The sequence below is a fragment of the Erpetoichthys calabaricus genome, chromosome 18, assembly GCF_900747795.2.
Source record: "Erpetoichthys calabaricus chromosome 18, fErpCal1.3, whole genome shotgun sequence".
NCBI lineage: Eukaryota > Metazoa > Chordata > Cladistia > Polypteriformes > Polypteridae > Erpetoichthys > Erpetoichthys calabaricus.
The window spans coordinates 32,116,419-32,142,924 of record NC_041411.2 but is presented as its reverse complement, the minus strand read 5'-3'; the positions used below and the strand labels follow the sequence as shown (position 1 = coordinate 32,142,924).

The following is a 26,506-nucleotide window of genomic DNA, read 5'->3' as shown; positions in this document are numbered from 1 at the left end:
ATATTTAAATATGCTTACATATAAAATCCGCGATAGAGTGAAGCCGCGAAAGGCGAAGCGCGATATAGCGAGGGATTACTGTAATCTGAAACATCTCCCTGAGTTGGCGTCCAGAAGGCATCCTGTCAGGTATCTTAACCACCTTGTCTGCGCTCCTCACCCCTTCACAAAGGCTGAGCCCAGACACCCAGAAACTCAATTCGTATCTGCGATCTAGTGCTTCGGTCAATACGCACAGTTCATGGCCATAGGTGACAGTAGAAACTTAAATCGATCGATCATCAGTAGCTTCTCCACGACTGACTGGTATAAAGTCTTACCGATCCGCCAGTCGACCTCTTCTTACCTCACTTGTGAACAAGACCCTGAGGTATTTATACTCCTCCGCGGAAGAAAGTACCTCAGTCTCTTGTTCTCTGCTGTGACATTGCTAGCATACGATACTGGCCACCTGTCACTTACGGACTAGAAGAATATTAACGCGCCGATCAAACGGGTCGCAACAATGTGAAACAGGTGGAATACGTTGTAGTCGCTCGGCGCAAGCGTATTGCGGTGCGAACGGTGCGGAGGCGTCACGTGGTGAGTATAAACCGGGTTTAAGAAGACTGAAGAAGGATTATATCCCAATGCCGCTCAGTCATAGCACAACGTTCTTTAGGAGGCTAAACCTATGCAATAAACTTTAAGAAGCAACTTGAATGGGGGGCTGGCATCTGTGGGTGAGTACATGTGGTCTGGCAGAGAGATCACAATAATAAAGAAATTCATTAACTAAAACATTAGCATTAGCTATTGCAGAGCCTCAGCTTCCAAAACCGTAACATTACCAACACTTTCAACTGGCTTTTACACGTAGAAAGAGCGTCCAAATGACGTACAAGATTTGTCACGAATATTATTCCATCTCTGCCAAATCAATAAGTTATTGTTGTCCAGGATTTTCACAACAGTCCACCTTTCCTGGGATGTGCAAGCCAGTCCTGGTCTGCCTACCATCTTCTGGCAGCATCTAGTAAGTTAAAACAGCTTATCAGCTCTCCTAAATCATGGTGAAATTCTGAGTAGTTTCCTATATTAGAAAAATCGATTAAATGCTTTAATGCCTAACCTGCACAATGAGAACAAAAAGAACAATCCCAGCAACTCTGTGAAAATGTGATTGAAAAGAACAATTGAAGGAATGGAGAGAAGAAAATGCCCAAGTCACTGAATATCCCATTAAACCAGTCATTAGGAAATGGAAAGAATATGGCACAGCTGTAAATCTGCCTGGAGCAGGCAATCCACAAAAACGGAGTCATTGTACAAGAGGTAGACTAATGAGGAAGGCCACTAAGAGATTAATGATAACTCTGAAGGAAGTACAGCTTACAGAGACTGAGGTTGGACAGGCTGTGCAGACAAGTGTTGCCCTGTTACTTCACCAGTCCCGGCTTTATGGAAGAGTAGTATAGGGAAAGCCACTGGTAAAAAAATAAAAATGCCTTACTGTGATGATATTTTGGCACAGGATAATGACTGACTGGCCTACAAGCCAATTTAGACTTCCCAGAGCTGTCTTTTTACTTTCTCGTTTATGAAGTATAGGGAAAGTATTATAATCGTCCAAAGATTCGATGTCAAGATTTTGATGAATCTTGACATTTTAGACCTCCCTGACTGTCTTGTATATGAACTGGAGGGAAAGTATTGGACTTCTCTTATCGTGCTAAGTATCACAGTTCACTTGGGGTACCGATTTATTGGTGCGAATCCAAGAAAGCGGCTGCGGGTTGAGGGGAGGTGAGCGAGGCCCTCCTCACTCATGTGCCACCTCTGTTCGAGTTGCTCTACCTCTCGCCATGTGTTGGAGTGTAGGCCTCTGCTTAGCTAGTGATACCTGTTTGTTCAATAGATGTTATCATCTACAGATTGTTAAGGAGTAGTGTTTGACATTTTTAAGAAAGAGATTAGAGCTGCGTGTGTTTTAGAGTGTAGCTGCTGATTGCCAGAGACATCACGCCCTTGGCTAGAGAAAATAAATATATTTTAGTCCTTGTTGATTATGCTACATGATATCATGAAGCTGTCCCTCTGCATACAGCTGCTACAAAAGCAATCATACAGGAATTGGTAGGGGTCTTTGTGAGATCCGTCATCCCTAAAGAAGTCCTAACAGACCAGGGAATGACTTTCACCACGGAGACATTCAGGGAAACGGCTAAGTTACTCCGGATGAAGCATTTAAAAACCTCAGTACACCATCCTTAGAGAGGTTTGTAGAGAGGTTTAACTAGACACTACAACAAATGCTATGCAAGGTGGACAGTGACGATGAAAGGAACTGGGACCAGTATTTGTATTATTTGTCTATCAGGAAGTCTCCACAGGTTTTACACCTTTTGAATTATTATATGGGCGACAGCCCAGCGGCATATTGGACATTCTAAAAAAAGGTTGGTAGGAAAAGGCACTCCCCTCGACAAATATATCAGAATATATTGTGCAATTATGTGATAGATTTGGGATAATCCAGCCCATCCTTAAAGAACACACAGAAAAGATGCAAACAGCACAGGCCTGTAATTACGACTTTGGAATGTTTCTTCTGGAGTTCTGCCCAGGAAATTGTGTCATGGTCCTGACACCCATCTCCCATTCCAAGTTGTTGGCTCATTACCAAGGTCCATACAAAGTGAAGGAAAGGAAGGGGCTTATTGACTATTATTTGAAACAGCAGACAAATACTGTATATCACGTGAACTTACTGAAACATGGAAGAATAGGGTCACTGGTCCCTCCTCTGGACAGCCTCATTCATTCTTTGCTCGGAAAACAGCACTTAACTTCAGGCCCAATTTGATGGCCAATTAATGACAGGAGCTGGAATCAGTTATCCTGTCTGTCTTAGGTGTCATAGAGGAACGTCACAGTTCCTGGTCCAGTCGTATTGTCTCGGTTCCTAAGCCTAAAGGAAAATGGGGGTTTTGCAATGACTTCTGTTGACTTAATCAGGTTTCACAATTTGACGCTCACGCTATGCCACAAGTGCACGACTTCCATGAGTAGCTTGGCAAGGAGAAATTCTTGACCACGCTTGACATGATGAAAGGGTCCTGGCAGGTTCCTTTAATGGACTCTGTCAAGGTGAAGACTGCATTTAGAATCCCTAGTGGACACTGGCAGTACCGTGTCCTTCCATTTGAGTTACACTGGGCGCCAGCAACCTTCCAGCGTCTGGTGAATAGAGTGCTTCGTCCCCATAATTCCTGTTATACTGCCAACCTGGATGACATTATCATCTATTCGAGCACATGGAAGAAACACCTACAGCAGGTCCAAGCCAGGCTGCATACATTAGGTAAGGGCGGTCATTGTATCAACACAAAGAAGTGTTTGTTGGGGTTGATCAAAGCCAGATATTTGGGCTACCTGGAGGGAAGTCGTGGCAAGTCTCGCCCTTAGAGAAACAGAATCATGTAGGATAATAAAGCTGTTCACACTGGAGCTCAAACTCATGAATTAATAAAAGGCCACATTCAGTCCATTCACTGTGGACAGCTCCGTCCATACCTGACACAGCTTGCAGTACTGGAGTTAACTCTTCCCACTCCCCTGAAGTCCTAACCTATGGGCTGCTGTGATATTGAGAGAAGCCTTCAGAAGAAGGCTCAGTGATAGCAAATTACCACCATGAAGAAAAGTTGGTTTGGTGGAGTTTATTATTATTATTATTATTATTATTATTATTATTAATCAATTTTATTTAGATATTTAACTTGACTCCTCTGCCTGTTTGCTTATTTGGGTCAAATCTTGCAACTGATTTTAAACCCACTTTTGGCGAAGCGAATTTCTTCAAATTTTTCATACCTGTTCAGTATTGATGACAATAGAATAATCTCACAAAACTGATGTAATTATGTAACAAATTTTGCCATAATCAATGGTTATGCGCTTCCAATTAGCAAACACACAACGATGACGGAGAGATAATACAATGCGACATAGGAGCATACGAGTGATCACCCCCACTTACCCCTTCCAGTAAGTGGAGTGGGTGAATACACGGGCCGAATTTACTTGTCTATCCTTGTGAAGGAGGAGCCTTGATGATCACGGTGAGGAAGTATTGGCGTACACCTGATGTTCTGTCGTCGATATTATTTTTTCGCAGCGACCGAGCGCTAATCCCATAAGAGCCTGAACAGAAAAATAGAGACCAAAATATAATTCTTTTTAGTATTCAACTAATTCTGCAGAGAAGATATGTTATGTAATACCTTTAAAGAAGCTTCCCATTCATGAAAAATGATTAAAGAAAAATTATTTGCAAAATACTCTGTAAGCAATAAAATCACCGCATACATAAACTCTTATTTTAAATTTCTTTTTGATAGTGTTGACTCTACTTCATCTATACATTTTGAAACTATAAAAGTGTGTGTTTTCAGGGACGTCTTGCTTTGCTTATTATTCTTTTTTAAATACTGTTGAAGTCACTACTTGAACTGTGTTAATAACAATAACAACAGAAATAATAATGACAGTTTTTCCACAATAAATTTCTAAAACCATACCAGGTATATAAAATACCGAAAATCTGTTACTGGTACGGCGAGTCAATGAGAGAGACGGACAGCGGGCTTGGACCACAGACGAATCTTCAAAAGAAATGGAAAAATATTTATGGACTGCAAATATATATATCTACCACAAGAGGGCGACAAATACTGCAATTTTATATATCTCCCACAAGAGGGCGACAAGATGGCAATTTTGCCTTTTGTTGTTTATCATCATCATTTACATTTAATCTCGTTTCTTTTTCATTTTCTATATATATATATTCTCTTTTATTTTCTAATAATTATCTTAATATATTATTATTAAAAGTAAGCAGTTGGTGTCTGTTCTTTCTTCCAATAAAGGACGCAAAGCAGCTTTTCTTTTGATGAAGCTAAGAGGTGAGATTTGAGCCCACTGCCTCTTTGGTCCTGGCTGGTGGTCTGGTGCTGAGCTGCTTCTCGGACCCCCGTTACACTGGAGCTGCAACACTTTTAAGAACCAATATGTCTTTGTCATACAAGCCAAAAGGCTGATGGAGTCTTCCAGTTGTGGGTCATTTTGCAGCAGTTTTTGGGAGTTATGCTAAGGAACTCCTTTCACGACACATGACTTGATTTAGTATAAGCAAGTGAGATTAAGAGGTGACATTACTGAAGTATTAAAATCAGGGTAATCGGCTGTTAATTATAAGAACTATAGTAACAAAAAGAGCAAAAATTATGTCTGGTTCACTCAAAAAGACCAAGCAGGCTGAGGAGAGCTGCATACGAATCCTTTTCAGACAGTCAAGTACTTTTTAAAAGTCACCTTCATCTAACGCTTCTAAGAAAGTAATCTCTATGAATCCAACTGCACTAATGTCCAGATCAGTCCTGAAGCTTCATAAATATTTACATGGATAAAAAAGTTGAGTCCACATACATTTCAGAAAGTATTTCTTCACATAGGCAACAAAGACAACATGTACATATTTTGACATTAATTTGCCTAAAAATGTAACTGAAAATTAGATAGATAGATAGATACTTTATTAATCCCAAGGGGAAATTCACATACTCCAGCAGCACCTTACTGGTACAAAAAACAATATTAAATTAAAGATTGATAGTAATGCAGGTAAAAACAGACAATAACTTTATATAATGTTAACGTTTACACCCCCCCGGGTGGAATTGAAGTGTCGCATAGTTTGGGGGAGGAACGATCTTCTCAGTCTGTCAGTGCAGCAGGACAGTGACAGCAGTCTGTCGCTGAAGCTGCTCTTCTGTCTGGAGATGACACTGTTTAGTGGATGCAGTGGATTTTCCATAATTGATAGGAGCCTGCTGAGCGTCCGTCACTCTGCCACAGATGTCAAACTGTCTAGCTCCATGCCAACAAACACGCCAGTTTGTCCAGGCGTGAGGCGTCTTTCTTCTTAATGCTGTCTCCCCAGCACACCACCGCGTAGAAGAGGGTGCTCGCCACAACCGTCTGATAGAACATCTGCAGCATCTTATTGCAGATGTTGAAGGATGCCAGCCTTCTAAGGAAGTATAACCGGCTCTGTCCTGTCTTACACAAAGCATCAGTATTGGCAGTCCAGTCTAATTTATCATCCAGCTGCACTCCCAGGTATTTATAGGTCTGTACCATCTGCACACAGTCACCTCTGATGATCACGGGGTCCATGAGGGGTCTGGACCTCCTAAAATCCACCACCAGCTCTTTGGTTTTGCTGGTGTTCTGGTGTAGGTGGTTTGAGTCGCACCATTTAACAAAGTCATTGATTAGGTCCCTATACTCCTCTTCCTGCCCACTCCTGATGCAGTCCACGATAGCAGTGTCATCAGCGAACCTTTGCATGTGGCAGGACTTCGAGTTGTGTTGGAAGTCCGATGCATATAGGCTGAACAGGATCAGAGAAAGTACAGTCCCTTGTGGCGCTCCTGTGTTGCTGACCACAATGTCAGACGTGCAGTTTATAATTAATTATAAATTATATTAATTAATTAATTAATAGTTTTAATTAGTATAGTGCAGACCTGAAAATTTCTACTCAAGATTATTTTTAGTAAAATATTAGTAAGAACCTGGACGTAAATGGTCTGAGTAACCTTATTGTGTTAAAACATCTTCTTATTTACTTGTGATCATGATAAGTAGCTAGTTTGTGAACATGGGTTGACTTCTTCTACAGCTCGCTGAAAGAATTTTTTTTTCTTCAGTGTAGATTAATGTCCACCAGTTGATTTTATTGCTGTGCACAACGCTCTGGTCAGGTTGAGGAACATGCACTGGTACAGTTCGTTCCTGCACACACCACAAAACAAAACAGCTTGGCATCCTGGTTGGCAACCCACCAGGCAGACACGTGTCCAGTCCCACCTTCCAGAAATGACCATCTATCTGCTGCAGCCAGGTGTTATGTGGGTATCCTCCTGGCTTGGTCCAGCCATTCGGGTCCTCAACAATGAGAATCCTGCAAGCCAGATCACCCTTAGGGAATCGCGCCACATGGCCGTAGTGCCATAACTGATGCTCCCTTACAATGCAGGTAAGGTGCCTCAATTGGGACTCTGTGAGCAACCACTCATTTGACAAAGCACCCAAGGATTCTCCAAAAAGACACAGTACTGAAGGAACCCAGCCTTTGTCTCAGGTCACTGGATAGCGTCCATGTCTTGCAACCATATAGCAAAACAGGAAACACCAGGACTCTAAAAACTTGGACCTTCGTCCTTTTGCATAGATATTGGGGGCACCACACACCCCTTTCCAGTGACTACATGACAATCCATCCAATCTATCTACTCTTAACATGAAAGTCACTGCTGACATCCTAAATGAAACATCAGCACTGTCCTGCTTAGAGTGAACCAGGAGGTGAAGAGAAACTAGGACACTAAAATTCAAACAAAGAAATATACCTGTTAAGTTTCCAATTTTATCTGTAATTCAAGGTAACTAGGAGGTGCATTGTGTTGATCTTTATACCGTCGCACCAATAAGTCACAAGTCATGAACTCCTAGACCATACCCCTTAAGAACAGGTTACTGTATCGTAGCAGTAAAGCTACAAAATGGCGGTGCCCATGAAAAAAATATGACATTGAAAAGGATGCAAAAATAATTTAACAACCTCAAAATTTCCTCAAAAAGGAAATGACCTATAACCCCAAGGAGACACAGGAAAAATTAAATGCCAAGCATAACAACCACAAAACACTTCTGTTCCCTCTTGCTTTACCCCTGCAACATTGCAATCCTGCACTCTGTTATGGTTCCACTTAGGCAGGAGTATTTCTGATACGCTAAGCAGTTTACCCAGTAAGTGAGTGTCCCTAGATTTTCATATGTTTAGCTTTGTGTTTTCCTGTTGATTGTACAATAAAAAGCAATTGTTGAACTTCTATACCAAATCCATCATTTTCTGAATACTCAAGACATTTATTTTATTTCTAGGGTTCCAAGTTAATAAATGACCGACTTATCCTGGAATGGGACATTCCTGCCATGAATGGAATAATTCATATTATTGAGGGGCCTTTGAAAGCTCCACCTCCATCAGTAAGAGCTTTTCAGAAAAATACCCACCGTTGTGCCTGTCTGAACTGATGACTTCATTTTTACTTCAATTGTAATATTTTTTACTTTGTATTTTGTAGATCTTGACCGTCTCTTCCCGCAAGACCCAGACATCAAACACCACAGTCATTTTCTCAGTTCTTCTTGTGTTTGTGTTGATTTCGATAGCTGGAGGGATGATCTACTGGTTGTTAAAACGCAGAAATAACGGTTTCCAGTTTCAGTATTTCAAGGTATGAGATCTTTTTCTTGCAGCAAAATTCTCTGAAATAAAAAGAGGCATAGAGGCAGGCTGGCATGTCAAAACCTTAGGTAGCATGAGGTTGAATGTTTGGAGGAGGAGAGGAGTGCATGAAAGCAGAAGAAGCCAAAACTGATTTACATGTCAGGATTGTGAGGTTCGCTCTTCATAACAGAGTGGGGAGCTTGACAACCCAGGATTGCTTTAGAAAAGAGCATCTGTTGCTCTCAGCTGAGAAGAATCGATTCAGGATGTTTGGGCATCTAGTTGATGATCTCCCATGGTAAATAGAATGGGCACAGGGAGAAGAGACCGGGATCAAATCTGTGCTAAATTGGAAGGATGTATGCACCATTTAGCTTTAGAATGTTTCAGAAAAGAGATCTTCCTGTTAGGTGGGTACTCTCATCTACAATGCCTGACTTCTGATCTCCAAAACCCTTAACATAGCAAGTTGAAAGAAAAAAAAAATAAGACAAAATAAAGGGTACATAATATCAGAATTCTTATATATTATTCCCCAATATCTGGAATGATGCTTATACCGTACATTTCTCATCCAGGATAATGATGAAGATGAAGCCGTGTCCTCTGGTACAAGAAAGAACCTGGCAATGGTCTCAATCCCAAATCCCCTCTTTAGTGGCTTCAGTGTATTTGCAGATCCTTTTAATGTGAGTACTAACTAATATCTTTTTTTTCCCATGTGCTTTAACATCAATCCATTCATCCATTTTCCAAAACTGCCTAATCTAGTTCAATGTTCTGTGGGGAGCAGAGCTCACCCATACAGAATCAGGTGCAATGCCCAATTTAACACCTGTTTACGGTGCCAGTCCATCAAGGAGCAAATTGAGATAAATGTAAACTGTGTGCTTTAGGAGATGTGCTTGCAAACAGGAGTGTTGACAGGAAATGCTAACACCATACAGGGCCGGGATGTGAACCTACGACCTTGGTACTGTGATGCAGCAGTAGGGTAGGGTAGCTGTGCTTCTTGCCCGCACACATTCTTCACACTTTCCTTTCTTCTCATCTACATTTCTTCAGGTATTTCTTTCCCTAGTTTCAGTGCCCAATGTAAGAAGAGATGTCTGTGTGTTGTGTCTCACCGATGACTGATTGATAACTAACAGAGGGAGACATCTGTTCCCAGAGATCTTGTGCTTTGTCTTTGCTCTGTCACATCTACACTAACTTGTTACTACAGAGGCAAGCTGACATTCTGCTCATCTCCAAAACTTTCTGTTTATTTCTCTTTTTTCCCCCCCAGGAAGCGGCAGATGTCGACAACTCAGAAGCACAACACATCCTTGATTAACTGCCATGAGAGCCAATAGGATGACCTTCCTGATTGACAGTTTATTGTCACCTTATGCAAATTCTCTGGAATTTTGACACCTTATTTGAATTGAAGCATACATGGAGAGAGAAACAATTCTCTGGTGTGTTGCAAATATTCTGTTCAGCTGGAGAGCATCAGGCTGAAATAGCAAGCACTACTTTATAGACTTTATGATTCATACTGTGAATTTTTTTTCTGCAGATGTTTTTATTATAAAGAAGTCAGAATTACCCTAAAAGTAAAAATAAAAATCAAATATACTGAAATAAAATTAGTCTAACGTGTCTGCTCTAATGTTTTGGACTGGGTTGTTGGATGTCACCATTTATGTTCTTCAACAAAGAGCACCACAGATGCGATGTTTGCTCTGAGAGTGTTGATGGAGAAGTATAGTGAAGGCCAGAAGGAGTTGCATTGAGTCTTTGTGGACCTGGAGAAAGCATATGACAGGGTGCCTCGAGAGGAGCTGTGGTATTGTATGAGGAAGTCGGGAGTGGCAGAGAAGTACGTAAGTGTGGTACAGGATATGTATGAGGGAAGTGTGACAGTGGTGAGGTCTGCAGTAGGAGTGACGGATACATTCAACATGGAGATGGGATAACATCAGGGATCAGCTGTGCCCTTTTCTTATTTGCAATGGTGATGGACAGGTTGACAGACGAGATTAGACAGGAGTCCCCGTGGACTATGATGTTTGCTGATGACATTGTGATCTGTAGTGAGAGTCGAGAGGTGGAGATATGCTGTAAAGAGGAGAGGAATGAAGATCAGTAGGAACAAGACAGAATACATGTGTGTAAATGAGAGGGAGGTCAGTGGAATGGTGAGGATGCAGGGAGTAGAGATGGTGAAGGTGGATGAGTTTAAATACTTGGGATCAACTTTACAGAGTAATGGGGATTGTGGAAGAGAGGTGAAAAAGAGAGTGCAGGCAGGGTGGAATGGGTGGAGAAGAGTGTCAGGAGTGATTTGTGACAGACAGATATCAGCAAGAGTGAAAGGGAAGGTCTACAGGACGGTAGTGAGACCAGCTATGTTATATGGGTTGGAGACGGTGGCACTGACCAGAAAGCAGGAGACAGAGCTGGAGGTGGCAGAGTTTTGCACTGGGTGTGACGAGGATGGACAGGATTAGAAATAAGTACATTAGAGGGTCAGCTCAAGTTGGACGCGTTGGGAGACAAAGTCAGAGAGGTGAGATTGCATTGGTTTGGACATGTGCAGAGGAGAGATGCTGAGTATATTGGGAGAAGGGTGCTAAGGATAGATCTGCCAGGTAAGAAGAAAAGAGAAAGTGGAAGTGGTTTCCAAACTCGGAAGTGGGGACCCCCTGTGGCTGCAGGTTTTTGTTCCAACTAACTTCTCTTTATCATTGAACTCCTAGCCTAATTAAGTGAGCTGTTGTTTCACAGTTGCTTGTTTGAAATTGTCATTATTATGATACAATGAAGGGACATGACTACACAGCAAAATAATAGGAAAGCAATAACAGAAAGTAAATCAGTTAAAGCTATAGCAAAAATACTCTGAATGCAGAGTAAGACAACAAGAAAAGCGACCAGGGGCCTCATGTATAACTGTCCCCTTCGTCTGTCTTACCACTATGGGGAGCACAGCATTCAGTTGCTCTGCTTCCCAGCTCTGGAACTCACTACCATCTGAACTTAGAAATATTGAATCATTTTCACTTTTCAAATCTAAACTTAAAACTCATTTGTTTAAAACTTCTTTTTCTGATTTTAATTTTTGTATTTTAGTTTTGTTTATAATCTGTATTTTATCTATTGTTCGGTGTCCTTGAGTGTTTAGAAAGGCGCCAACAAATAAATAAAATATATTTTTGTAACAGGTGTCTTGTCACACTCACAGGAAATCTAACTTAGACACCATTAAAATTTCCGACTACGCCACCCAGTTTTATTAAGAGACTGGGAACTCTTGAAATTTACTGATGATATCACACAGGTTTCTTTAAATTGGGCAGTGAGTAAACACACAATGAAAGACACAACAGTAATTTCAGAAAAAGTAACAGTAACTTCTATTACACAAGACAATATAAAGTACATTGAAAAGATAAACGAACATAACAAAATTTAAAAATATCAGGAACAAATTTCCTTTTTTTAAAAGGAAAACACACAGTCCACACTCTAAGAGTCCATCAAAAACAAGAATTGGAGGATACAACCTTTAGTGGTGCAGAGTCCAGTTTGCGCACTGTTACCCCAATCATTAATTGTCCAACTGTCCACCGATGCACTCTGTTCACCAGACACTTGTTTCCCAACAGAAGTTTTGTCAAATCGTGGAATCCCTTTCAGCGTCTAATCCTCCTTCTTTTTCTTCACTCTGGGCTCCTTGTGTTGCTGTGACCTAGGCACGCCTCACTTCTCGTCCGCCAGCTTTGCTCGGTCCTTTCATGCAGCTTCCCTCTCTCGCTGGACCCACAACCGTGTTCTTGTGGAGCTGTTTCTTCCTCCCTCGGGGTAAGTGTTGCCGTCCGTGTCCCTCACGTTGCACCAGCCACGTACCCCAGTCTGCCAGCGAGCCCCTGTGCTCTCTGCGAGTATCTTGGCAGCGTTCTTAGTGGACCGTTCCTCCTTTGCCTTCTCCTGCCCAGGAGTTTAAATCTCCGTCAGTCCCTGCCGTTGTCAGTCCTGGACAATCGGTTTAAACAATGGCACATCTAAATTTCCTGGGTTTAACAATTAATGAAAACACAAGTTAACAAAATGTATTGTTACCAACCATTAATGAGTACAGATCTGCTGAGTAGAAACCAATATTGTCAAACATGTTGATTTCCAAGTCAGGTAAATAAAGACATCTTCCAAGGAAGGAGCAGGTCTGTTATCACAACTTGGTATTGTTTGTAATCTCAACCAGCCAAAAACTTCAAAGCGGTGACTCCTTTGCAATACAGCAAATACTTACATCCTGCAGACAACCATCACAACATCAGTAATGGGATTACCCAGGAAATTTACCTTGTAACTTCTCACCCCCAGTATCAACAATGGGTGCCTAATGGAACCACCCAGTGTACAAATAAATGTCCCCCTCTGACATTATTATTATTACTTTGAGTGCATCAGGTACTGTGCCATGCAATAATGAGCTATTGATAATACTAAGAATTGGTGCTGCACAAATATCCATTGTGCTTGTTACTAGATTTGTTGGTTCTGGATATAGAGATCAAGTAGCAGGCTTCGTTTTAGAAATTAAAGTTAAGGCTTCCTGTTCTGTTTCAGGATTAAAATTTCTAAAGTGATGAATGCCAGGCTAGACAGGGTTTGCCAAGCTAGTATGCAGTTTGTACTGTGATGCTGAGATCTGGGATCTTATAGTTTTAATTTGCTCATTAATGATGTTCATAAAGTCTGTACTGCTAATATCTGTTGGCATTTTGCAATGAACTTCTCAATTCCCATTTGTTAAATTAGCCACTGTTCTAAATAGTACACAAGGATTATTATTATAGTTATCTATTATTTTAGTGTAGTAGTCTGAGCAAGCTTTAAAGAGAGCTTTTTTATATTTTTTAACATTCTCCGTCCATACAATTTGAAAGACCTGCAGCTTTGTTGTTCTTCATCTACGCTCCAGTTTTCAACACTCTAATTTAAGAGCTTGAGTGATCTTTTTAAACGGGGTGGGTCTCCATGTACATTGATCACTTTTGTTTTAAGGGGAACCACTAAGGTTATATTATAATTTGATGTTAGCTGATCTAAATTGGGGATCTAATGTGGGTAGCGCTGCTGCCTTGCAGTTAGGAGACCCGGGTTCGCTTCCCAGGTCTTCCCTGCGTGGAGTTTGCATGTTCTCCCCGTGTCTGCATGGGTTTCCTCCCACAGTCCAAAGACATGCAGGTTAGGTGCATTGGCGATTTCTAAATTGTCCCTAGTGTGTGCTGTGTGTGTGTGTGTGTCCTGCGGTGGGCTGGTGCCCTGCCCGGGGTTTGTTTCCTGCCTTGCGCCCTGTGTTGGCTGGGATAGGCTCCAGCAGACCCCCCGTGACCCTGTAGTTAGGATATAGTGGGTTGGATAATGGATGATCTAAATTGTTTTCCACAATTACACTTAACTTGCTCAAAGTATCTTGAAGCAGAATTGCAATCTAGATGTTACACTGTTTTTGTTTTAATTTCTGAACGTATTTCTAATGGCAGAACCAAATCAAACATATTTAAGAAGTAATCAGAAATAACTTTATTTAATGGAGTAATATTTAAATTTTGAATTTCAACTCTGTGAATTATAATTAAATCTAATGTGTGGTTATGATTATGAGTTGGACCTTTGACATTCTGACAAAATCCTACTGAATTTAACAAATAAATAAAACATTTCCTAAAAGTGTCAGTTTCCACATCAATGTGTACATTAAAATCCCCCATCATCACTACACGATCATAATTTATAGCTAAATCAGATAAATGATTGCTAAATTCAGTCATGAACAATGAATATGGCTCTGGTGGTCTGTAGACCGGCACTACAATTATGCTAAAATCTCTTTTAATATTTAAAATGAGTGACTCAAAGGATGTAAAGTTGCTAAAATTTTTGGAAGCAATTTGCATTTTGTCACAATGAATTATTCCAGCGCCACCAAATTGACGTGCATCTCTAGATTTGTGAAGGAATGTGTATCCACTTGGTGATGTCTCAGATTTAATAAGCCAGGTTTCAGTGAGAAGACACAAATCAAATTTTGTACTTAATATGATACCATTTGCCAAAGCATCTTTACTTCCAAGAAAGTAGATGTTAATCAAACAGCATTTAAAACTGCGTAGTTCTTTCTGAACTGGTGATATAGTTTTTGTTTTAATTTGAACAAAGTTACAAATACATGTGTCCCGGTGGAGGATCTGATTTTATCTCTTGGTCTAATTATACACCTTATTTTTGGTTATGAAGTCATTTGCATCAAGACTAAATTTATGGGATGCCTAACAACAGGGCATTGTGGGTAACAGCTTCAGGATGGTAACAGGTGGGATAAACAACAGCCTGTGATTTAAGATCACAAGACTGCGGTCTGGATTGTGCTCAAATCAGTCAGCCAGGCAGTTTTGCAGCCATATTTTGGGATAATACAAAAGATCCTCTCCAGTTAGGATGAAGACTATCACTCTTGAAAAATCCAGGCCTTTCTCAAAAATCAGCACAATTGTTCACAGAAGCTATGCTTTTATTTGCACACCAGGTTTCTAGCCAGCAGTGAAGGGAACACAATCAGCTATAAATCACATCTCCTCTATATAATTTTGGTAAGGTGCCAGATACAATTCAGTTCTGACATTTTCTTTTGCTTTGATACATAGAGAGATGAAGTTCCCCTTTAATACCTCAAATTGCTGTAAATAAAAATCATTAGTGCCAACATGAGCAGCAATAAGGTAGATACTTCATCATCGGCCAGAGGATCCAATTTAGCCTGAATTTCAGATACCTTCACCCCAGAAGGCATTTAACATTAACTGCTGGTTTAACATAGTTTGGAATTCTAACATTCCGTATTGTGAATTATAAGCACTTTATTCTTCTCAGGATCCACAGGTGTGCTACAGAGTGCCCAGAATGTGTTCTGGGTCCAAATTGGTGACCTGGGTGCCGAGACACCCGTTTCACTGTTACCCACTCGCCCTGCGGCTGAATTGGTGCTGCTGATTTCGGCCTTGCACTGACTACAGTGAGACCCGGAAAGAGACTGATGCCAAATCAGAAGTAGCCGAATTGTCTAAAAACATCAAGTCAATTCAGTTTTCAGTCTGACTTATCGCTATTAAGTTCCTAAAGTGGTCCTCCAATTTGCGTGTTTTCCTGACCCATTCTAAATTAACTAAGCATTTTTGGTAGGTGAAGCTGTCTGCACTTTTGGCCAAAAAACCTGAACTGTACATGATGCAGGACACACAGCATATAAATGCACCCTCAATGGGCAGAGAGACAAGGCCATTCACATTCAGCACAGAGTTCGTCTTTATCCCGTTCTGCTCCCTTTCTGTTTCTGCATTCAGCTGAATCACTAGGAGTCCGTTGGCTTTAAACTTTCACCACCTGCTGGAAGATCAGCTTTGGGCTGTTGGTTACTTCTTCTTGTCATATGTCAGCTTTACTCCAGTTGAACTTTACTGATGGATTTGATTCGTTTTTGGCTATTCTTTTCTGTACTTGTAAAACTCTATGTGCATGTGTGAGACGCCACTTTCATGCTCCCACTTGCTGCTCAGCCCTGCCAGATGTTGTGTACAATAGGTAATAAGCTTATTATTAAAATGTTTCTAACATTCCTAAGCTGTCTCCCTGGGCATTTGTTTTTTTTACAGTTTTCCATCATAGGTTCAATGTAATTACTTTTTTGTAGTTTTTGGAATTGTCTTCATGCCACGTGCTGCCAGCCTGTTTCTGGTGTGGAGTAATTGGCCCTGCAGTGTTCTCTTTATCCTTGGCTGAGTGTACTTTCAAGATGCTGATCAGCACAAGCAGACTAAATATTTTTGACTAGGAAATAAATCAAGGTCAAAACACCAAATTAAAGGTCATTACCAAACAGCACTGACCAAGAAGCCGAGCGCCAAAAACAAGAACATTAAGCAAGTTTGGAGACAGAGGGGAAAAACTTCAAAACCAGAACAAGATTAGAAACACATAAAGTACGGGTTTTGTTTTTAGGGTTCATTCAAATCATGGATAGCGAGTAGAGTGTTGTCTTTATTTAAACCAGCACATTGATGGTCAATGTGTCTTAGTGACATGCATCATGTGCTGAACAGCCACATAGCAGCATAGACATCAAAAGTTCCAAAATTGTGGTGCCCATAGGAGCAAACGCACAAAATGGTGGTGCCCACCATATCCAATTACCTTTATTATTTTGGCTACCATTTGGGTTTCTTACTGCCACCGACATTTTGTTAGCTCATTATTAGGATAGTGCCCTCAGATGCTTTTCTAAAATTTACCGTTGCCTCACATCTTCACTCACTGGTGCCTCAGCCACTGCCTGCGTGCTCTTTGCAAGTTCTCCTCATGTCCATCTCCAAGTTCTCAGCTCCAACCTGATACCCTGAAAAGTGAGTGATGTCACCTTGTGATGAGTTGCCATCCTGGGTTTGTATTTTCCTGCTCTGAGCCCACAGGTGCTGGTAGAGACGGCAATGTCTTAAATGTCTGAAATGGAAAAAGAAGGTCCAGGAAATGGATGGATAGCCGAGAAGCAAACTAAAATAAATGAAAATATATAAAGAGGTAAGCGGGTTAGGAAATTGATGGCGGGGTGCCGACACGAGTCAATAGAATAAATCCATTTAAAGTAAAACACTAAGGCCACCAGAGGGCACCAGGCCTGCTCAAGGTGGTCAATTGCTGAAGTTCTCAGATTAGCTGCTCTTCATTCACTCTACTGAGTGTTAAACGGCCATCACAACGCATCAATCAGATGTGTTAACAGAAAAGGAGCATCTTGTCCAGAATGGAGAATTTTAACACTTTGTCTTAGAAATCAGAGGAGTGAAAATGAAGAAACAGCGAGAATCTGATCCTGTGTCATCCGTCGATCAAGTGGTGATGTCTGACTTATTCAGTGAGATGAGATTTTTGAACTGATTATATTAAAAGGCAAACAATATCAAGAAAATACTGCAGAGATAATAGAGAATAATAATACCATTAAAGTGAAAGATATTCTGTGTTACAGGTGCCTTTGGTGTTGACAATACAAACTGCAATTGTGAATGGAGACTCACACTGTAGTTTCTCAGGCAGGTTTGATTCTCTCAGAGTCAAACAGCAAGGCCGACACTGAAACTGAAACTGCGTTTGAGTGAAGAAGGAACATAATGCTGGCTTATAAACCTCTGTAATGAAAACTAAAGTGAACATTCAGATAATACCCTCCGAGTGTCACTGTGTATCGGAGCAGGAGTCACTTCACTTGGGGGAGCTCAGGGCTTCAGCTCGGGTCTCCACTTTCTACTCCATCACACTGGACATCGAGTCTGAACCATCTAGCACACAGTGGTCATCCACATCTGCACTGACATCTAAAATAAAATTTATATCTAAATATATTTATACAGGGTGGCACGGTGGCGCAGTGGGTAGCGCTGCTGCCTCGCAGTTGGGCGACCTGGGGACCTGGGTTCGCTTCCCGGGTCCTCCCTGCGTGGAGTTTGCATGTTCTCCCCGTGTCTGTGTGGGTTTCCTCCGGGCACTCCGGTTTCCTCCCACAGTCCAAAGACATGCAGGTTAGGTGGATTGGCGATTCTAAATTGGCCCTAGTGTGTGCTTGGTGTGTGGATGTGTTTGTGTGTGTCCTGCGGTGGGTTGGCACCCTGCCCAGGATTGTTTCCTGCCTTGTGCCCTGTGTTGGCTGGGATTGGCTCCAGCAGACCCCCGTGACCCTGTGTTTGGATTCAGCGGGTTGGAAAATGGATGGATGGATGGATATATTTATACAAATAGTTTTAAGAGAATAGAAAGTCAATATGCAAATGAAAAACCAACACTGGATATGTGTAAATGCTGCCCTCTTGTGGTCACATATGGAATTAAAATAACTTGTATTACATTTTTTAATTATTTTTCCAGTCATTTGAAACATTAACGGTTGTGTTGTTCCCTTGGCACATCTAATTTCAGGCCACTCTTAGCCTCCGCTGTTTGCATGTATTGATTTTCTCTTAGACAGTTTTATTGGGTTTTCTCTTGAAGAGGTTTGACTGGCTGGTGAGGGGGGCACCAGGGTGGCAAGGGACATGAAAAGGGTCTGTCAGGAGGCGTGCAGAGATCGGTGGTGACACACCTGGTAATAGGAGGTTACTGTCATACACCAGTCTGAACAGACAGTGACCACTAGGGGGCGGTAGATCTGGTTTGTTCTCTACAGCACCACAGAGGAGTCCATGTTCTGTTAGTTATTTTCAGGTAAGCATACTCAAGGTTTAACAAGGAGATATAGGTGTTATTATGGGATTTCATTATAATGTATTGTTTTTATTAACTTGAGGATTCGTTTAGTATGTAACTTCAGTTGGTTATTTACCGGAGCCACCGTAGGGTTATAGGAGACTGGCGGCATGTTAATTTCATTTCTAAGTGTATCACAATTCTGAAAACAAAACCTCCAAATGTTTGCCCTCTATGTGCACTTTGTACAATTCAAAAACAGTTTAGTTTATTCAGGCTGCTAATGTTTTGAAATGAAAGTTACGGTTTTTGGAAGCTGCAGCTCTGCAGTAGCTAATGCTGTTAATAACAATAATAGCAGAAATAAAGATGACAGTTTTTCCACACTGCATTTCTACAACCACACCAGGTACATAAAATACTGAACATCTGTTACTGGTACGCCAAGTCAAAGACCAACGAAGGCGCATCTTCAAAAAAACAAATTACTTATGTACTGCAATTTCGTATATCTACCACAAGATGGCAATTTTGCCTTTGTTGTTTATCTTCATCATTTCCCTTTACTCTCGTTTCTTTCGTATTTTCTGTCTTTTTATTTCACATAGCACCTTTCATTTAGGACAATATTATATACTACTTCATTATTTTCTAGTCGTTCTTTCTTTGTTATTGTTTCATATAGCGTCTTTCATGTTGGACACTATTATGGAGCTCTAAATAACTTCAATATTTCATTTGTTCATGTAGCGCTTGTCGCACTGGATACCATTATATAACACGTAATGACTGTTCCATCATTCTTCATGATTTTCTTTTTATTCAATATATTACCTGTCAGTGTGGACACAAATAACACTTGTATCGCATCCAGTTATGTCTAATATGACACAGATATGTTTCTTGACCAGAACGGCATCTTCAATAAACCGTTATTAATGTACTGCAATTTTGTAAATCAACCACAAGAGGGCGACAAGACGTCAACTTTACCTTTCGTTATTTATCATCTCCAAAGTCCTGGCTAATCCATTCCTTCGCGTGTCTCCTGAAGCTCTGCTTGTGGTGGGCCGTATCGTGCACCTGAACTTCACACCGCCTTAGACTTCAGCCTGGGGAGATGTTTCAGTCATGTGCAACCAGGAGGGGACCACGGGGAACACCAAGGCTGGGTGGGAGTGAGTCGGTGTGGTCCTGGGGGATTTGGAGCACGTGACGGGGAAAAGAGAAGTGTGGGTGTGTTAGCTTAGACTGCTGCCCCAATGACCAGCATGAGGTTCGCTGCAGAAAATCAAAGGATGGATGGATAATTTTATCACGGAAAAAAATGAAGGAATTTTTCACAGTCTGCAGTGAGCAGGTCAGATGCAGGCTGATGTAGTCTGTTTAAATGTATTATTACAACACTCTAAGAAGTAAAAATATATGTTTGATCAGTGGCACAAAGGAGACATTTCAATACAATCATTTACTTATTAAGTGTGTTAATTAGATCTACAAACAAAGAGTGCAAACAACTACTTTCAGAAATTAATGCGGTTTCTTTTCCCAACGCTCTATCAACGGTGTCCACTAGAGGGCAGATCAGTCTAAAAATGAGAAAACATTAAAGGTTTGACAAGAAACTCGAGTCAGAACTTTATTTTTGTTATTATTATTTTTTTTTTATTTTACATTTTATTGATTTTATTAAAATACAATAGAATTCCATACAAGCAAGTCAAGTTTAGCAGTCACAACTGCACTTTTGACTGAACAGGCTTCCCATATGCGTATCCGTTGACAAAAGCAGCTGCAGATGACAGGCTGCCTTCTCCACCTCCTCTAAATCCTATTGGACAGTCGTAGCAGCCTACCGGGTTCTACTGCTGGGCGGTGCAATCCCGTACCCTCTTCGCCCATTGGGTGCAGTCAGACTCAGTTGAAAATTAGTGCAAAACGAGCTCACGTGTGCGAGGGTCCTACACAGTGAGCGGTTAGACGAAACACTAAGAGTTATTTTATGTTTTTGCTAAGAACGTTAGTGGTTTTGTAAAATAATTAAAGTTTAGTTGTGGAGAGGCGGCCGGGACCTTCTTACTTTCCTAATTTTTAAACTTAAGCCAGAAGCAAGATGAATCCGGTCAGCAACGCGAAACAGGTAAGTGTTGTTGTTGTTGTTATTATTACTTTTATTAGTTTGTATTTATTACAGTAAGTGAGTCAGATGGAATTCTGCATGATCGCCTGCGCTACTGTGGTTGTTGAAGCCCGGAAGATAAGCTGTAACTGAGCATAACAATGTAAAACTGGAACAAGCGGACAAATGTCGAGTCTTCTGACTGGCACGCATTGTTTCAGTTACTTGGACGTATGAGATGTGCATGGCAGGCATGTCGTTTAGTTTTGAAGTGAGGAGTCTGCGTATTCATTGTGCTACTAAGGATGGCTTCTTTTTAGTAACGAAGCCGAGGTAGCGGTCTTACATTTTGAGTTCCAATAGTGATGGCGCTGTCCAGAAGACAGGTGTGTGTCAGTGGACGGGTCGAGCTGTTAGATCCCGAGTTGTGTTTTTGAAGTGATCTTCACAGATTCCAGTAAACCCTGTGTCTGCTGTATGAGACACTGAAGGTGGGTTTCATTGGCACATGAGGGCAGATGCCGAGGTCACTTACTGATTTGAAAACTGTAGTTCATTTATTGTCACAAGGTAGGAGGAATCCAATCGACATGCGACATCCTCCGTTTTGAGATCCCACACCGCGTTAGGAGCCTTTTAATAACAGGACTGTTTAGAATGTCAGGATGTCTAAGTGACTGTTTTATTTCAGTGGGTCTCATGGATGGGAAACGATGTTTATAATGCCGCACGTTTATAATCAAGTTTTTAAAAATAAAATACAGTTTTATTGCCCCTTTTTTTCAAACTAGAGTGCCTTTGTTGTTCTGTAGCAGAGCAAACTAAATGTGACTTAAATGATTTTGCAGCAGCAGTTAGGGCATTAACGACCTTTGAGCATGGTAAAGGTACTATATAATTAAAATGTACTATTATGTTTTTGTATTTCTTAGTATTTACTTTTAAAATGTATAATGCTCCGTTTGCTTATTATGATTACTAAAATTAAGTATTGGTTTTTGTTTTTCCTTCCTTTACAGCTCAGGTATCTTTCTGATGTTGCCAAGAGGAGGATTCGAGCTCGCTGCCTGTTTCAGCTTGGGCGGCGTCTTGCTGGTGTTTATCCTGCTGAGCTGTTCTCGGAATCCTTTCGGCCGTTGAGCTTCAGTTTATTTGACAACTGATCTCTCCGTTGACACATCACATAAAATAAAGTCTTTTTTGGTCGTCATTCTTGCGGGCCCTCTGCGACGCCCTGGTTCGGGGAGTCACTCTTCATCGCGGGGCCGACTCGGTTGTCGGTCTCGCTCGGGGCTGCCGGGGCTTGGTCTCGATCGGGGGGCCGACTCGGTTTTGCCTGTCGGGGTTGAGGGCTTGTTTCGCTGTGCCACCGAGGGGTCCCCTCTTAAAGAACGGTGTACAAATCATTTATACCGTTAATTCTTCGGTGGCCACAGCAAATAAAGAGCCTGCATTTTGTTTCAGCTTCTCTTATGATGTGGAGGGAGACGCGAACCCGCACTCCTCTACGCTGAATGAGTGGTCCACCCGGTTGAGCTACCGAGTCTGATTGGTTACATAGCCGACCAGACGCATTTAATGTTAGCGACACATCTGTGGACCCCGTAAAGAAATGGGTTGGCCTCTTATCAGGGCTGGAGAGGACGGGGCTCGAACCCTGCACCTCTGCTCTTTACCGGGAGGACTGAATCGGCTTGTCTACCTCGGTGAGCTACTCATCCGTTTGAAAGTTACCAGAAATCTTTCATATCATTGTCAGAATGGAGGTCGCTGCAAATAAACGGACACTTGGCATATTATTTGGATGGTGGTCTTCAGCTCAGGGTCTCCTGTGGCTCGGGTCTGCCCCTTTGACCGGTGTGGTCGGCTCGGCTCGCTCTCTTTTCACGATGTTGCCCTGCTGGCCCAATAGCGGTGTAGTCTATAAATTATTGTAACCTTCGACCCCACCACATAAAGAGATTAATTTCGATTTCAATATCCACCTTCACATGATGGGACTCGAACTCGTAAATCCCGTACAGTGGCCGAGTAATAGCGGTGGACTACCCAGTTGAGCTACCGCAGCTCTCTCACCTCCTTGCCGGCCAGTCGTGCTTTATACCATCAACAGCTCAGCTGACCCCTTAAATAAAGGAGTTCCGTATTACGGCTGGACAGGTCGGCAGTTTAGCGGGTGGGTGGGTTGAATTGGCCCGTTTACTGGGGTGAGCTAATCCTCTGGTGGCGAGTGCAAGAAGTATTCAATATTATTGAAAGATGGAGGACCCCGCATTATTATTAAGAAATAATTTGAAGTAAGTCCTGTATGGTGGCTCGACCACGGGTACGTTACACCAGAAAGGGGCGCTTATCCTCCTGAGCTACCCTTCAGTAAAGGAAGCAAGCCAGCTTTTCTTTTCATGAGGATAAGATGTGAGATTTTAAATTTAAATGTATTATTACACACTAAGAGGTAAAAAATATATATTTGATCAGTGGAACAAAGGAGACATTTTATTACAATCATTTACTTATTAAGTGTGTTAATTAGATGTACAAACAAAGAGTGCAAACAACTACTTTCAGAAATTGAAGCCGTTTCTTTTCCCAACGCTCTATCAACTGTGTCCACATCAGTCTAAAAATGAGGAAACATTAAAGCTTGACAAGAAACTAGAGTCAGAACTTTATTTTTGTTATTATTTTTTTGTTTTTTACATTTTATTGATTTTATTAAAATCCAATAGCATTCCATACAAGCAAGTCAAGTTTAACAGTCACAACTGCACTTACAAGCTTCCCATATGCGTATCCGTTGACAAAAGTAGCTGCAGATGACAGGCTGTCTTCTCCACCTCCTCTAAATCCTATTGGACAGTCGTAACAACCTATCGGGTTCTACTGCTGGGCGGTGCAATCCCGTACCCTCTTCGCCCATTGGGTGCAGTCAGACTCAGTTGAAAATTAGTGCAAAACGGGCTCACGTGTGCGAGGGTCCTACACAGTGAGCGCTTAGACGAAACGCTAAGAGTTATTTTATGTTTTTGCTAAGAACGATAGTGGTTTTGTAAAATAATTAAAGTTTAGTTGTGGAGAGGCGGCTGGGACCTTCTTACTTTCCTAATTTTTAAACTTTAGCCAGAAGCAAAATGAATCCGGTTGACGTCAGCAACGCGAAACAGGTAAGTGTTGTTGTTATTATTATTACTTTTATTAGTTTGTATTTATTACAGTAAGTGAGTCAGATGGAATTCTGCATCATCGCCTGTACTACTGTGCTTGTTGAAGCACGGAAGATAAGCTGTAACTGAGCATAACAATGTAAAACTGGAACAAGCGGACAAATGTCGAGTCTTCTGACTGGCACGCACTGTTTCAGTTACTTGGACGTATGAGATGTGCATGGCAGGCATGTCGTTTAGTTTTGAAGTGAGGAATCTGCGTATTCATTGTGTTACTAAGGAAGGCTTCTTTTTAGTAACGAAGCCGAGGTAGCGGTCTTACATTTTGAGTTCCAATAGTGATGGCGCTGTCCAGAAGACAGGTGTGTGTCAGTGGACGGGTCGAGCTGTTAGATCCCGAGTTGTGTTTTTGAAGTGATCTTCACAGATTCCAGTAAACCCTGATCTGCTGTATGAGACCCTGAAGGTGGGTTTCATTGGCACATGAGGGCAGATGCCGAGGTCACTTACTGACATGGAAACTGTAGTCCATTTATTGTCACAAGGTAGGAGGAATCCAATCGACATGCGACATCCTCCGTTTTGAGATCCCACACCGCATTAGGAGCCTTTTAATAACAGGACTGTTTAGAATGTCAGGATGTCTAAGTGACTGTTTTATTTCAGTGGGTCTCATGGATGGGAAACGATGTTTATAATGCCGCACATTTATAATCAAGTTTTTAAAAATAAAATACAGTTTTATAACCCCTTTTTTTCAAACTTTGTTGAAGTGATTTTGCAGCAGCAGTTAGGGCATTAACGATCTTTGAGCATGGTAAAGGTACTATATAATTAAAATGTACTATTATGTTTTTGTATTTCTTAGTATTTACTTTTAAAATGTATAATGCTCCGTTTGCTTATTATGATTACTAAAATTAAGTATTGGTTTTTGTTTTTCCTTCCTTTACAGCTCAGGTATCTTTCTGATGATGGCAAGAGGAGGATTCGAGCCCGCTGCCTGTTCCATCTTCGGCGGCGGCTTGCTGGTGTTTATCCTGCTGAGCTGTTCTCGGAATCCTTTCGGCCGTTGAGCTTCAGCATATTTGACAACTGATCTCTCCGTTGACACATCACATAAAATAAAGTCTTTTTTGGTCGTCATTCTTGCGGGCCCTCTGCGACGCCCTGGTTCGGGGGTCACTCTTCATCGCGGGGCCGACTCGGTTGTCAGTCTCGCTCGGGGCTGCGTCTCGATCGCGGGGCCGACTCGGTTTTGGCTGTCGGGGTTGAGTGCTTGTTTCGCTGTGCCACCGAGGGGTCCCCTTTTAAAGAACGGTGTACAAATCATTTATACCGTTAATTCTTCGGTGGCCACAGCAAATAAAGAGCTTGCATTTTGTTTCAGTTGCTCTTATGATGTGGAGTGAGACGCGAACCCGCACTCTTTTCCACTGAATGAGTGGTCCACCCGGTTGAGCTACCGAGGCTGCTTGGCTACTAAGCCGACCAGACGCATTTAATGTTAGCGACACGTCTGTGGACCCCTTAAAGAAATGGGGTTAGCCTCTTATCAGGGCTGGAGAGGACGGGGCTCGAACCCTGCACCTCTGCTCTTTACCGGGAGAACTGAAACGGCTTGTCTACCTCGGCGAGCTACTCCTCCGGTTGAAAGCTACCAGAAATCTTTCATATCATTGACAGAATGGAGGGCGCTGCAAATAAACGGACACTTGGCGTATTATTTGGATGGTGGTCTTCAGCTCAGGGTCTCCTGTGGCTCGGGTCTGCCCCTTTGACCGGCTCGGCTCGCTCTCTTTTCACGATGTTGCCCTGCTGGCCCCATAGCGGTGTACTCTATAAATTATTTTAACCTTCGACCCCACCACATAAAGAGATTAATTTCGATTTTAATATCCATCTTCACACGATGGGACTCGAACTCGTAAATCCCGTACAGTGGCCCGGTAATAGCGGTGGTCTAACCAGTTGAGCTACCGCAGCTCTCTCACCTCCTTGCCGGCCAGTCGTGCTTTATACCATCAACAGCTCAGCTGACCCCTTAAATAAAGGAGTTCCGCATTACGACTGGACAGGTCGGCAGTATAGCGGGTGGGTGGGTTGAATTGGCCCGTTTACTGGGGTGAGCTAATCCTCTGCTGCCAAGTGCAAGTAACCTTTAATATCACTTGAAAATGGAGGATACTGCATGTAAACTGGCAATTAAGAAATAATTTGAAGTAAATCCTGTAGGGGGACTTGATCACAAGACGGCGAGTAGCTCAGGATGATAAGCGCCGTTGTCTAGAGAGACGCCCCCGGATTCAAGGCCTCATATATGATATTCTTTAAATTGTTTAATTGCCAGTTTACACGCAGTGTCCTCGATCTTCCAATAATATTAAAGACTTCTTACCCCTCATGGCAGAGGATTAGCTCACCCCGATAAACTGGCCAATTCAACCCAAACGGTACCTGTCTGGTCGTGGTACGGAACTCCTTTATTTAAGGGCTCCACTGACCGCTCGCTCGTATAAAGCTCCACTGGACAGCAAGGTTGCAAAGGCAGTTTCGGTAGCTCAACCGGGTAAACCACTGATGTAACTCGACCAG

The 26,506-nt window shown here is 41.9% G+C and overlaps 1 protein-coding gene across 2 annotated transcripts in view; it reads left to right on the top strand.

Annotated features, from left to right (window-relative positions):
* Positions 1-9,951, top strand: part of stab1 (stabilin 1) — a 210,170-nt gene extending 200,219 nt beyond the window's left edge. The window contains exons 66-69 of one of the 2 annotated variants that reach the window (XM_051920982.1): positions 7,996-8,100; positions 8,199-8,351; positions 8,923-9,033; positions 9,633-9,950. In XM_051920982.1, coding sequence (XP_051776942.1) covers positions 7,996-8,100; positions 8,199-8,351; positions 8,923-9,033; positions 9,633-9,680 — 417 coding nt within the window. In that variant the 3' untranslated portion in view covers positions 9,681-9,950. Of the gene's footprint in view, positions 1-7,995; positions 8,101-8,198; positions 8,352-8,922; positions 9,034-9,632 lie in introns of both variants that reach the window. The other variant, XM_051920983.1, reaches the window with a different exon arrangement.
* The last annotated feature ends 16,555 nt before the right edge of the window (positions 9,952-26,506 follow it).